The 14,866-nt window shown below is 34.8% G+C and overlaps 1 protein-coding gene across 2 annotated transcripts in view; it reads left to right on the top strand.

The window, feature by feature from the left end:
* The window catches only part of Fmr1 (synaptic functional regulator FMR1), a 238,509-nt gene that overhangs the window by 91,346 nt on the left and 132,297 nt on the right, over positions 1-14,866 (top strand). For both annotated transcript variants that reach the window (XM_074170313.1, XM_074170312.1), the window contains exons 6-7: positions 2,635-2,920; positions 2,976-3,119. In XM_074170313.1, the coding sequence (XP_074026414.1) occupies positions 2,635-2,920; positions 2,976-3,119 (430 nt within the window). The remainder of the gene's footprint in view (positions 1-2,634; positions 2,921-2,975; positions 3,120-14,866) is intronic.

Here is a 14,866-nt window from a genome sequence, read left to right as displayed (position 1 = left end):
CAATAAAAATTAATTGGCGCACCGGGGCGACTTCATTGAGTCCAGTGGCGCATTTGCTTTTTCAGCTGCAGGAAAACCCGAAAAAACCTGCAGAACCACATCATCATTATTATATATTTGTATATCAAATACACTAAGAACATTTTTGACAAGCTCTGAGTCTTCAGCTACTCTTTCATCTTGTGTTTTCATTTTCGATTCCTCAACATTGAATATAACTAAATTATAAGCACATGATTGCCTTTCCATCATTTCATATATCAATTTCGCTCTATTATCCATAGGAACATTTCCAGGCCCATTTACACTATGTGTCGTAGAAGTTCTGCATTTCTTAATTTGTGCCTCTAGATTATCAATTTTCACCAATAGCGTAGGAATAAGCTTAACTCCATTTTGGCAGTATTCACAGTAGAACTTAAGCGTTCGCTTGCCTTTTAGGTCCATGATTTTGAGTTCGCTGGCAGTAAGTCCGCAACATTATCTATGACAGATATCACATTGTATGATTTGGTCACCAATTGATAGTTTGCATGCATAACATTCCATTTTGATAAACACCAAAATCTTGTTCTAAGCACCCGTACTATTTAATCTGTTCACAGTGAAGACATAAAAATAAAGCAGAAACATGGACCTGAAAACGTTCACAATTCAAAATATGGATGATACGTTTAAAATAACTTAATAAAAGAACTAAGAATTTAAAAGTAAATTACAATGTAAATTTCTAATTTGTAGGTTTTTTCAAATTCACTTTGGGACTATTGTAGCTAAAGTTTTATTACTATTTATTCGTGCTGATTGTCTTATTTTATTAACTAATTCAGTTTCTTGGGAAAATTTCGCTCCACTTGGACCCGATGTTTCTCTACTCCAATAACATCTTGATCATCTATAATAATAGTGTTTCTGTATTTAATGTAGGCGGTCAGTTTCTTTTCTCATGCTAATTTCAGATGTTTATGTAATATTTTGTTTTCCTGTTGTTCTCCAGGCTTATAGGTTTCAGATATACTGATATTAGTTCCACGAAGTGTTTTACAACTTCTGAGTATTTTTATTTTTTTCAGATATGAGGATAATTTGACAATGATTGTTTTTTTGTTGCCCTCTTTTCCAACCCTAAAAACGTTATTTGAATCACCAACAGTAAGTCGTGTTTCTAACAAATTAGTTGTCTTTTCTGTGGCAATTGCCGGAAAATTATCTGCTGAACTTTCCAGTCCAAAGATTATTATATCATTTTTTCTCACTTCTCTCTCTCATTTATCGTACTTGATTTTAAATCGTATTTTGTTTGAAATTCTCTACCTTTCTTTTCCAGTTCCTTTTCAAATTCAGAAGAATTTTTTTTATGTATTCCTTTATGTCTCTTGATTACCTTTCGTTTTCTTCCTGTACAACTTTCCTATTTCTAAGTTCAACCGACTTAAGTAATTTTAAAATTTGATTTTCATTCATTCTTAAATCATCAATAGCCCTGGTATAATGAAATATATTTGTTTCAATGTCTTCCCTCTGTAATTTATTAATGTGAAGATAAGGATTAGCTTGTTTCGCTCGTTTTTCACGCAGAACGAGTTTATTATCTTGCTTGCTACTTTATCGATTAGCGACTTATCTGCTATACAAAATTATGTTCAGACTCACCGTTACATAATTTCAGAGCCTCTTTTTGTCGACAGAGACTGGTATAAATTTCAAAATTTTTCAAGCACTTCAAACTACTTAAACAGATAATTTAGAGGGAGCAGAGAGGACATGGCTTCACTGCCAGTCTGTAACAAACATTCATTGTAATCTTAGATTTGGCTTGATAATTAAGAATTATCAAACACCACGATAACTACAGTTCGTCAATGTTCACCTGGCAAAAAAAACAGTTATTTCACAATTTTCACTACATGTAGCAATTACTGTTCGTACGCCTCTGGTGGGGTGCTATTTATCCACTTGTCTTGCCAGATGTGGATAATTTCAGGCATTTCCAAATATAATATTTGTTCGTTTGTCTTTTTATAAGAATCATTCATAATGAGCTTGTAACTGATTTGAGCACAGATTGTTTGCGAAGATATTTTTTCTGAAAGAGGAAAACCTAGATGAATATGTGGAGGCTATCAAAGAGTTACGTTAATCAAGCGAAATTTGAGAATAAATAATGTAGAAGTAACAAAAAAATACATTACTGAAAGTATTCAGTGGGCATTCATTCATATTGTTTAATAATGCGAAATTGACTTTAAGAGAATTTTATACGGTAATTGTGCAGATAAAAGCGATTTTGAATTTGAGATCATTGTTACTTATGTCCTCTAAACAAAAGGACCTAATTCACCTCACCATGGCACACTTCCTGGTAGGCAGATCATTACATTGTAGCTCTTAAAGACACACTCACAGAGAAAGACACTACACACACACACGCGCACGCACGCACCGCACGCAGGCATACCACACACACATCACACATACTTGGGGCAATTTCATTAGTACTCTGTACACTGTATAATTCACTGGAATACGTTTTTTTCTTTATCTAAAATATGACCCTGTACAAAAATTAACAGAACTTCAGTTAATGTATTATATAATTCATTGTTGTAGATATAACCCGGCTATTTGTTTTAGATTTTCTGACGAGTTCATTGTGAGAGAAGATTTAATGGGTTTAGCAATTGGTGCACACGGTGCAAATATTCAGCAAGCTAGAAAAGTTGAAGGAATAACAAACATTGAATTAGAAGAAAACTCTTGTACTTTTAAAATTTATGGAGAAACTAATGAAGCTGTTCGGAAAGCAAGGTCAATGTTAGAATATAGCGAAGAATCTCTTCAAGTTCCGAGAGGGTTAGTTGGGAAAGTTATTGGTAAAAATGGAAGAATTATACAAGAAATCGTTGATAAAAGTGGGGTGGTAAGTTCATATCCTTAAAACGTTATGTCTTTTGATGGTTCTTATTCCTTTTCAGGTCCGGGTGAAGATTGAAGGTGATAATGAACCACAACCGACAATTCCACGTGAAGAAGGGCAGGTACCTTTTGTATTTGTTGGGACAGTGGAAAGTATATCAAACGCCAAAGTGCTTCTCCAATATCATTTGGCACACCTCAAGGTATTTCGCTACTTTTTTCCTGTGCTTTTTAGTAATAAGTGCAAAATTTTCATTCATGCTTTTCAGTAATCGTTCATTCAAAACATTCGATACTCGTGAGTGTATTAACGAGTTAGATATTTTGGCCAAAACTTTATCTTCGACTCTTTATCTTTGGGACTCAATGAGTGACTTGTATACCTTCCTTTAAGTTGCGAGTGTTTGTTCAATACAGATTATTGAACAAATGGGTAGTGTGCTGTAGGCTGACAAGGCACATGATCCTTCAAATATAAGTAAGATAATTGGTATCAAGGTAAATAAAAATAAAAACAGCCAATCTTAACCACAGTGAAAACACTTACATCATTATGTGATCAGATGCAGTCTGAGCTCCAACACGTTTGGGGGCGTGCCAGAAATGTTTAAAAATAATTGCATGAAAGGTTCCACTCCTGAATGTAGAGGATGAACTCACTTCTAAAGGAAGTCCGAATAACTATTAAAAACAGCTATGGACACATTTCAAAATTCAGAAAAATAGTGCAAAGTATAGATGAGTGTTGTCGAGTTCAGTAAGTATTTTCTCCACTTCAAATAGAAGTACAATAGGAGACGGACACAGAGCGTTTCTGGCCATCGGAGGTTGGTAATATGCTTCAACTAGGCCAACTAAGGTACTAATAATCCTAGTTCTTACGAAACTTCACCTGATAAGAGTTTTTTCTTCCCGAAATAATTTCAGACGCAACAGAAATTTTGCTTTTTAGGCTCACCCTTCAACAGCACCACTGCATCAGCAGCACAATTGAATGTATCGACACCATCCAGTAAATCCAAGCAAGATAGTTCTTTGAAGGCACCCAGAATTCATAAAGTGTAGGATTCACTGAGTTGACCCCCCTTTCGTTGAATCTCTTTTATGTGCTTCTGAATTTCTGTTACCTCTCTTGAATAGTAACTCAGTGTTCCCTCGAGGCCTTGGATCTCTTCAAATGTGATAACATGGGTACCTTTTCCAAATGCATGTTCGGCTACTTCTGACATATCTACACACAATACAAGATCTGATCAACCCCAGATGTTGTTAAAGGTCCTCTGGGGTCCTTAACGACTCAGACTCTGGTGGTCACAATTGACCGGAATGTAGATTTCACTTTGGCTTTCTCCAGTCTCCCAATTTTATCGGTAATATTCGTAACATATGGCAGGAAAGTTTTTTTATCAAAAGCCTATTTGGAGTAGCCTTTCTGGTTCGTATTTCCCGCTCAAGATTGGCTACCAAATTCCCTTTAAAAACATATTTTAAATAATTGAGTTATTCGGGGATATTTTCAGATTAACAGTAAGTCTGACTCTCGCAACTGAAATTTTAATCGCCCTCCCCCCTCTTTTGTTGTGGCTTCTGCTTGGAGTTCTCATTCAGATAACTGTCCAAGTGCGATGGTTTTCTGTACACTCTATTACTCATTGTCTATCTTCATGTCTGTTCACTAGTACATCCAAGAAGGTGATTGTTTCTTGGGTTTCCATTTCCATTGTAAATGTGATTTTTGAGTTGAGAGAGTTCAGATATGCTAGAAATTCGCTTAGTTGCTCTTCACTGTGGTGCCACACCACCAGTTTTCTTCAACGTAACGCAGCCAACAAAATGGCTTCACGGCCGTTCGCTCAGAAGTAATTTGTTCAAATTTTTCCATGAAAATTTTGCCACCGCAGGATTCAATAGACTACCCATTGCTCCATCCGTTTTTTTCATAGAAACCGTCGTCTGCCTTAGAATTGTTTATCATGAAAATGATCTTTGTTTCCTATTCAAACAGCATCAGCGAATTTTCTATTCGTCAAATCTTCACTTTTTTTATCGATATTTACTGAATCTGTAGATAATTTAGTTTGGAAATCAAAGTAATAATTAACATATATTTTGTTACTTTTTTAGTTTAATTTCAATGATTTCATCATTAGGTCATTCGAACACCGTTATTAAAGAAAAAATAACACTTTAGTATTTTCAAAAAAGATATAAGTTGTTTTATTTACGATTTCCCTATAATACTATATAGTTTTTCGAAAGAGGAATTCATAAAAAATTTTGAGTCTGGGAGAAAATTGGAACAATAATCTACTTTTCTTTGATTTATTCTTTACATTTAGCATTACAGAAAAAAAAACAAGAATTACATCAAAATAATATCTCATAGTTGGTCAATGTGTGTTAAGAATCATTTTCCTTTCCTCAAACACTGAAATTAAAAAAAGTTCACTCAGTTATTATTATCGTTTGTGTTTATGAATCAAATAAAATCAAATTTATTCATCACGAAGTCAATACAAATGTATAAAAGACACATCATATAAACTTATTGGACTACGGGCATTCTTTTCCATTAAATGCGGCGTAGATATTCGTACGCAAGTCTGCAATGAACTCCAGTTGTGGATGTATTACTTCTAAAGCCATTTTGATAACTTAATAGGAGCTTCTGGCTATCTAAAAATGAATTCAACTGAATATTAAATGAGGTATCGAAAATGTTTGCGAAATGTGTCTGAAGACATACATTTCAATAGTTTATATCCTTCCTCCATCCTTTTTTTTGTAAATCGGGATTGACTGATGTTTTCAACATTTCTGGGTATATTCCTGCCTTGAAAGATTCATTTATAATATGTGACAATGGTGTACTTATTATTTCTTTGACATATTCTATAGTTTTCCCGGAAATTCCGTCTATGCCTTGAGCTTTTTTACGTGTTGTTTTCATAATATGTCTGGGTGTTGTTGGTCCAAGAAAGAATGTGAAATTATGGTTAGGAGATAATCTAACTTCAGAAAGATTAGGTTCAGGGCTAGGGATATTCATAAAATGGTTACTGAAAAGATTACAGATATTTTCCAAGCATTTGTTCTTGCATTTCCTGTTATGTGTTGGACAATCGATTTTGAAGATATTCCTTTTGCTTCATTTATCACTTTTCCTTTTTCTTTCATTACATTAGGTGCATTCCATATTATTTTATTATCAAAGGTGAATTTTGCCTCTTTCAGTTTATTTTTATATAATATAAAACTTTCAGAGTTTTATATCAAGTTTGTATCACTCCATCTGAACAATGTTTTGCTATGGTTGCCATTTCACACAGCATAACTGTGAAGTTCTTTTATCTGGGGTGAATACCATTTTTTTCCTTTTTATTAGCTTTAATTTTTCTATGTGGAAAAGCTTCATAGTAATAGTTGAATATTGTGAAAAAATTATTGAATTTATCATTGATATTTTATTAGTCCAAATAAAAACCCATCCATCTTGGAATGTATGGAAGTTTCTGATGACAAAATGTAGTGAAAAAGTATACCTAATCTGAATATTCTTATTATCTATTCTCCTAGTACTCTTGACATGGAAAATTATGATATAATTACAGTTTCTTAACAGAAATGTCTGAGGATGAGATATGTAATTGCATTATAGAGAAAGATATGTCTGATTCCAAATAATAATTATAGTGGATAAAAAAGTATCAAGGAGTGAGGGATGACTTGGAAAACCTCTTGTGTCTTATACTATCATACAATTTATTGTAAGAGACTTTAATATTTAAACACAATCATGAAATACAAATCAGTTCAGAGATATCAGTTTATAAAAGCTAGAAGAGAAAAAAATCACTCAAAGGTGCTGTTTGTTTCCTTCCCTCCTGTTCATAAAAGCGGTCATATGCTTGCAATATGCTGTGTAATGCCTGTTGTAAGTAGTCCCATTTTGATTTGAAAGTGCATATAGATTATAACGACAAGGAACTACACTGTCTGCTGCATAATAGGTAGCTCATATCTAAACATTCTGAAGAAAAGTCAATGGAAACAATCAATTTGCCTCAAAATCTTCTCTTTGAAAAAAATATTTTCAAATGAATTACTAAAATACGGGAAACTTATAGATTTGCCCCTCGATTCATGGATTCTGCCCATCAAGACGCCCACGAATTCCTTCAATATCTTTTAGAAGGTTTACATGAGATCCTCAACAGAATTACTGAAAAACCTGAACCGATCTTAACAGCACAAGCATCCTGGCTGAGATATTTGAATATGAACAACTCTAAGATTGTAGACAATTTTGTTGGTCAATTAAAATACTCTATGAAGTGCAGACACTGTGGACACTCATCAGTAACTTTCGATCCTTTCTGGGATTTATCTCTCCCCATACCACAAAGAACTGGCCAATTGAGTTTGTCACATTGCTTGGATTCCTTCATAAGAGAGGAAACTCTGGATGGAGATGAAAAACCAACGTGTTCGAAGGGCAAGAAAATAAGAAAATGTACAAAGTCTCTATCAATCTGTAAGTTCCCCTTCTTTTAGTAATTCATTTGAAAAGATTCCCTCCAACGGAAATATTCAAAAGCAAATTGATTGTCTTATACTTGATCAAGCATACATTGCACGTTGAAATTCAAAACCAAATTTTTAAAATGAGAAATAAAACTTCATATGTTTTTCCCACTTGTGGTAAAATAACATGAGGAGTTTTATCTATCATTTTTCATGATGACCTTCTACCACATAGACGGCTACATCCATCAATTTAAACTGAATTTTACTTACATCCAACATTTCACAACGTCGATTTCATACCGCAAATGCAATACTCTTGAATACATTCATAAAGTGTATCTTTATTGGACATTTGAGGTTATGGAAATTTCGATCGGTTTCATCCTCATTTTCAGTAAACATGTATTGTTGAAGGAGAAAAAAAATTATGTAAAATGTTTTTTCAATGACACTCCAGCAAATAAGTAAAGGCAGTGTGAACACAAGATATACACCGTTTTTGGCGGAAAATTCAAGTTAATTATTTTCGCAGAATTTTCAACTTGGCGGACGAGCTGGAACCACGTGGCCTGTCATCGGCCATTTTTGAAATCACGGAATTTAAACTGTCGTGGAACTTTAGACCGTCATTTTTCGCAAATGTCAGCCTCCATAAAAATTTATTGGGAATTGGATAAAAAAAAATTCAAGTTCTGATTTGTTTTTGGTGCTCTGTTCGTACATGGTTATGTTATAGTTACTTTTTTAATTATTGTTTTTTCCCTGCTATAAAACTTGTATGTTTCTTGGGAAAACAAATCATTATTATTATTAATCAAACCCCCATGGTGAGTGTGCTAGACTTTCACCTTAGCCTCGACACCAACATGAGATCATAAAGGTAAATGCAAAATGGAGATAGTGGTGGTACGCTGGGGTCGGCTGTTAGATTTTATTTTTGTATTTTATATATATATATATATATATATATATATATATATATATATATATATATATATATATATATATCCGTGTTAGATATCACACGTTAAAGGGTAAGACCTCGTTAGTTCTTAGCTCGCACAAGTTTCTACTTCTGAGGGTTGTTCGTAGGGGTGCGATAACTGGTTAACGGAAAAATATAACATAACATTCGGGAAATAAGTTTCATTACACCAAAATCGCTAGTGAAGAGTTGACTGTAGTGACAATACCCACAGGCTCGTATTAGCTAACATATTGAAACCTATCTACGAAAAAAAAATCAATCCAAAAACTGTTGATCATCTTATCAATGTGAAATTGAAAGTGAGAAATTGCTGATTTATTTTGAAGCTGAAGAATCATTGGTAAAATATTGGGTTTTTGGAAACGTAAACTCATACCCAATCAAACAAATCGCCTAGATTTACCTTTTGCATTATCAAAGTTTTCATGACTCACATTGACTAATAAGAAAATAATACTTTCAGATCAATATTAGTCAAAACTAGACACTCAGCCAAAAAACATTCTATCTTTTTCTAATATTCTGTTGTAAAAACTTAGGGATGTATTCACGAAAAACCGCAAAGTGATAAAGCAATTCGAAAAGATTATCCAGATGTGAAATCATTCAATGATAGTGATATTTGTCGATATTACAATAAATCAAAATGATAGTTGGTTATTAATGCTTTAGGCTGTGATATTGATTGAAGTAACTGTTTTAAAAACGTCTGGAAATTAGGAAATTAATAATGCTGGTGCTTTCCTTTTCAATTCAATATCATATGAGATGAATGGAAAAGAGGTGGGATTTGTATGAGATCCTTGGATTGTTTCATTAATCATATGTTCCCTGTACTATTATAATGACTCACCATCTAGGAGTATTGCCGGTTGGAATTTCCCATCTGTTACGCATTCCATCATGCTTATTTCCTTACAACATCATTTGATTTCTCTAATAATTATCAAAAAGTTCAATTTGAAAAACAAACAATTCGACTTGTACAATTTAGGAATAATAATGACGCGATCCAATCTAGTGATGATCAAAGGTGAGCCTAAGATCACCAACATTACCTAATATTACCAAATTGAATTTATTGCAGAAAATCAAATCAGACCATCCAATTATTATACCTTTCCGTAAATGAGATTTCCACGAATTTCCTCAGTTAACGATGGGGACAAAGTAATTTGGGCTATCAAAACCAGCACTGCTTTAGAGAGTCCAAGATTTGTAATTCTTTCTTTTCAAGCAGATATCAGAAAAAATGATGAAAAAGATGCCAGCACATTCGATAATATTAATGTATCAAATATACACATACTTCTCAAAGGTGAATATTTCCCAGTGAGACTTGATTTCAGAAATAGTAACTGGAGTTATTTTTAATTTTATGAGAGTTTCAGTGAAATGGGGCAACTACATTTTCTAGATTATGTAGTTTTTAAAAATCATGCTCTATTTATCATTGATTATCCGAGAAGAAATCCTAGTTGGAAACAAGTACTGTCGACATTGACCTTGAAACTACTCCACCAATTCCGGCAGATACTAAAGCTTACTGCCTCATTATTCACGGTTGTATTATTGAACAACACCCACTTAGCAAAATTGTAATATCATAAGCTTCGAGAGTACCTAGATGTCAGTAGGTAAGATTATGTAGCGTATTGTTGACATTCAAGTGAAGCTGATAAATGGTGGTGCAGATAAATCATTATTCATTGAAGCTACCATTAGCATTCATAAAATTATTATCAAGAAGAAACAGTAAACAATTTCTCTTTGAGGAAACATATCCACCACCTACAATATTCTGAGAGAAATATACCTATAATATAATGAAATTGTGGATATTTTGGTCATAAATGACATAGTATATGTCAATGGACTTGAAAAATGTAATTGGTTAAAATGAATTAACCCCACATAAAAGTTGTTGATATTGTAACAAATTGAATTATTAGGTTAGGCTGCAACCCGCAAAGGTTTATTGTGGCTCACACCTATCCACACTCGGCCAAATAAACCCAACTTTTTAACGAAGCCGATTAGTTTGTATGGTGAGTGGTCTTTCAGGTCAGATGGTAAGAATACGGCTCTGCTGAACTCTAAAGACCTGATTCGGTCCCCAGCGGGACAGGCACAAAGTATATGCCCTTCAGTTTCATCGTTAATGAGGTAGTCGGATAGTCAAGTTGCAAGATTCCCACCTTGATACCCACGACAACTTTCCCATATAAGGGTTTTTGCACGTCAGCTACACCTGACGATGCCTTAGATTCAGCCGTGCAGGGCTTTTTTGCCTCTGGTTTTGGTTAATCATCACTTGAATGCAAACGTTTGCTAACCTGCTCATGGGGGGTTTGTTCCCCCATCTGAGACAGATTCTGCGTACGCCGCTCAAGAATTTGGTGCAATTATAAGTTATCCCGCTCTTGAGGAGACGACTCAGTCGTTGGGAGTTGAGAAGCTCTCGCTCCTGAACTAAATTTACAGGTAGGTTAGTTGCAGTCGTAAACTCTACATCCATCTCCTCTGTAGACTCGCTCCTGACCTAAATTCAGAGAGAGATCAGTTGTAGTCGTAAACTCGACATCCATCTCCTATGCAGTTCAAGAATTAACTTCTTGAACAAATTTATTTCCAACAATATTTCACTATCACAGACTAATTTACATTCAACACTCGGCAACTAACGCTTAATTTATCTCCACTATTTGAATTCCTTGTTTAACCGCTCGATTCACTTTCTGAACGATCGTTCTAGAATTCTATAGTCGTTTCGGTGCTCAACTAGAGTTCAATCGGCGGTTGCCGACTGCATTCCTTTTGCGGTGATGTCATGTGTTTGTTCGCTGGGCGACATATCGGTCACGGGCGGCTTCCAATATTATAATGAGAAAAACCTTCTTGTTTCAAAAGAAGTTTATATTGCAATCAAATAAATGTACATCTGATACACGAATGGTCTGAATCTGAATGCTTCCAGCCTCACCATGAACAACACTTGAAAGTGTGTTGGAGTATACAATATCTTTAACATAAAATATATTTAACAATATGAAGCCAAAATCCAATTTTAATAATATGATTTTAGAAATAACATCATGGATCATGTTTCCATAGATCCACGAAATAGTATCAAAACTAGTTATCGTTAAGAAATATGTATCTGTTGTAATCTAGCGATTAGAGCAGCTACAGTATTTATCTATGATCGTGGATCTTCACATATAATGGTTGAAAGTAAGATTATAGCATCAGGCTTATTGAACGGAATCATTAGAGACAAAAATTTGAATCGTAAACAATTCATCTGTTGATGGCTGTAGGTTTGCAAATATTACATTTTGATAAGTAGCATACGCATGGATGATTTTGAAATGTTCAAGTATGTAATTTCAAAAGTCACAAATTTATTTTTTATTGTGTCGAGGTGTTAAAAATAATGGTTTGGTGTTGGGATAAAACTCCAGTAATATTCATTACTACACCAAAGGTTCAAAACAGTGCATCACAAGTTATTTTTTATTAATGACAGTCTCATCTTCCTGTTCACACATCCTGCATAGAGGTGTGTCCACTAGCCCCATATTATGTAGGTGTTTCCTTAGCTGACAGTGGCCAGTCAGAAATCCTACTGTAAGGCGTAGATTTTCCCTGGTCATCGCCAGATATTTCTTCGGCGCCAGCTTCCCAGGGTCGCCCAAGGTGATCCTGGCAAGATTACATCCTTTGATTTCATCCCATCTCTTTAAAGATTGAGCATGGGTGTAACTTTTGACTAATTCCGCAATTGTCGAAGTCATCAGGCCGTGGGTGCCACTGGGTCCTAAAATTCTTAGTCCAGCCGCTTCCTTGGCTAGAGTCGGCAATGCGATTATTTTTACTCCTGTCGTGCCCTTTAACCCACCTCAGCATAATGTTATTATCTACCGAGGCTTTGGCTAAATCTTGGTGGCACTCTAGTGCTAGCCCTGAAGTAACACGCTGTCTGTTCAAGGCTAATAATGCTTGTCTGCTATCAGTGCAGATTGTTATGTTTTTGCCAGAAATTCTTTTCTTGGTTATTTCTTTTGTGGCGATTGAGATACCAGCCAGTTCTGTTTGGACCACGCTGGTATTTCTTCCCATTCCCCACTAAATCCTTAGGCTTAGTGATCTGGAGTACACTATACATCCTTAGCCTTCTTTGGTTTTTGAACCATCTGTATAAATCCGTATTGCATTTGTAGCATCTGACTCTGTGTTCTGAAAATTTGTATTTTGTAGGGTTTATTGAACACAAACCTGGGTTCAATTGCATCACTTGTTGCCTGCAGCAGAGGTTGCGCAGTAAGCGCTTCCCGCCATAGGCCCAGCCTCAATTGAGGCTGGGAGTTTATTGTATAAGTTTGAAAATATCCGTATAGGACGAAACTGCAGTAACGTTAGTTACAAATGAAAGTGGTAAAAAACATAGAAAGTTTCATTTCTCTTTTCTTCATTATGATTTCCTACCACGTAGTAAAGGCTACATCCATCAATTTATTATTTTTTATTGTTAATCAGCCAAACTACGTTCGATGGTTAGTTAAATATTACGAGAATTCGAAGAATGTTTTCGAAATACATCCAGGACTGAATGTTTCGAAATTGAAAGGACTGATAAACCTTCTTCGAAAATACCAGTAGATCTTATACTGGAACAGACTATAAATGGTGATGCAGCTAAATGACTCAGCGGTATTACACATTTCACAAATTCGATGGCTGTACATCACCGCTGGACGAAAAGCCACAGTATTGAAGCTGCTTTGATCTCCCATGTTCTCGATGTTTGTGGATTAACATGCCTGCAAGATGTTACCACAGAAAAACAACTTGATGGTTTCATCGATATTTAAAAAAAAAAACGTAATCTTTTCAGTATAGCTACTGGAAAGCCGGTCTCTCAATATATAGCTGAATTGCTACTGAACATCAAAGAAAATGGTGATGATTCAATGAAGCACTTCATTACTGAATTTGGAAGATCATCTTCAAGAGGAAGATCAAACTGATCTTCACTTGAATATGATCAAAACACGTGTCGAGGTGTTAAAATAACTGTTTGGTGTTGGGAAAAAATTCCAGTAATATTCATCAAGATCAGTTAGAGAAATTAACAACAGGCATCTAGATGCCTACGAGAGTATAGAAATAAGTAAACATAATAATATTATAAATAACGATGGTGGACCAATACCTAATAGTGTATAGCTTGTTGAAATAATATTTTAATTATCATATTCACAAGGCCACATTGTAAAATTGATTTAAAACAAGTAGATAAAGCAGCATTGTAAAATTAATTTAAGACAATTGAGATGCAGGTACCTAGCAGAGGTATTTATGGTATAAATAAGGACAACATTGTATGTATTTTAGTTTAATCTTCCTCTTAAAGATGATCACTTGGTGATCGAAATACGTGTCGAGGTTTTAAAATAACGGTTCGGTATTGGGATAAAACTCCAATAATAACCGTATTATAATCGACAAACTATTTCAATTGTTTATAGTCCTTTCTCTGAAATTTATTTGGCAATTATTACTAAAACAAGCAAAATACCAAATCACTTTACACTTTTAAATCGGTCTGGCTGGAGGTTTAACAGTAGAATTATGGTTTGGCAAAATACTTTTGGGTTTTCAGATATTTTTTCTATTCAAAATTAGGTTTGGCACAGTTTGAACAACGTTAAAAATATCTGGCAATTATAGATTCCTGTGTCAAAAAGTTCAATTGAAATGATAAAAAAAAGAAACTTCGAAATTAATTAAAAAATCAATATTTCACCTGTGCAAGTACGGTGTGCACTGATGAACGCTACCCCTACCGCCAGCCAGGTAGCCAGTATGACTTCCAGGAGAGTGAGAAAGATTGCATATCTAAAAACTGACCTAGCTGAAATTCTTGTTTCCCCATGAGGCTTGAAAGAGGGGAGGGGATTTAGCAAAAATCACGAAATATCACAAGGGGGTGGGGGGTGCAGTAATATATCACGTGTATTTAGTTTTTTGTGAAACGCGTGATTTCTTAACCAAAAAGTGATGTGTAATGTGACTGACTCGCCGTTGCCAGGCAACGAACGAAGTCGCCGCGCGCCACGACCACCCGGTTCGGCTTACCAGTCGCCAGTTATATTCTGTTATTTTGGAGTTGAATACATGCGTACACCGTTACCTCGTACGTTTTTCATTAAAATAAGTTCCAAACTAGGTGATTTTTATAAAGACCTATTTGAAAAATTGAAATATTCTTTTTACGTACTAAAAAATACACGTGATTTTGGATGTGGTAGGGGGTTAGTCTTAAACCTCACCAGGTTAATGAAAGGGGGGTTAATGAATGCTGAAAAACATCACGTGATTATTGGACATCCCCTAGCTCTCTTACCATTAGGGTATACATTCATTTAGGAA

The sequence above is a fragment of the Leptinotarsa decemlineata genome, unplaced genomic scaffold (assembly GCF_025532065.1).
Source record: "Leptinotarsa decemlineata unplaced genomic scaffold, Ldec_3_MD MMD2_P_RNA_scaffold_8, whole genome shotgun sequence".
NCBI lineage: Eukaryota > Metazoa > Arthropoda > Insecta > Coleoptera > Chrysomelidae > Leptinotarsa > Leptinotarsa decemlineata.
This window is presented reverse-complemented; position numbering and strand designations above follow the sequence as displayed.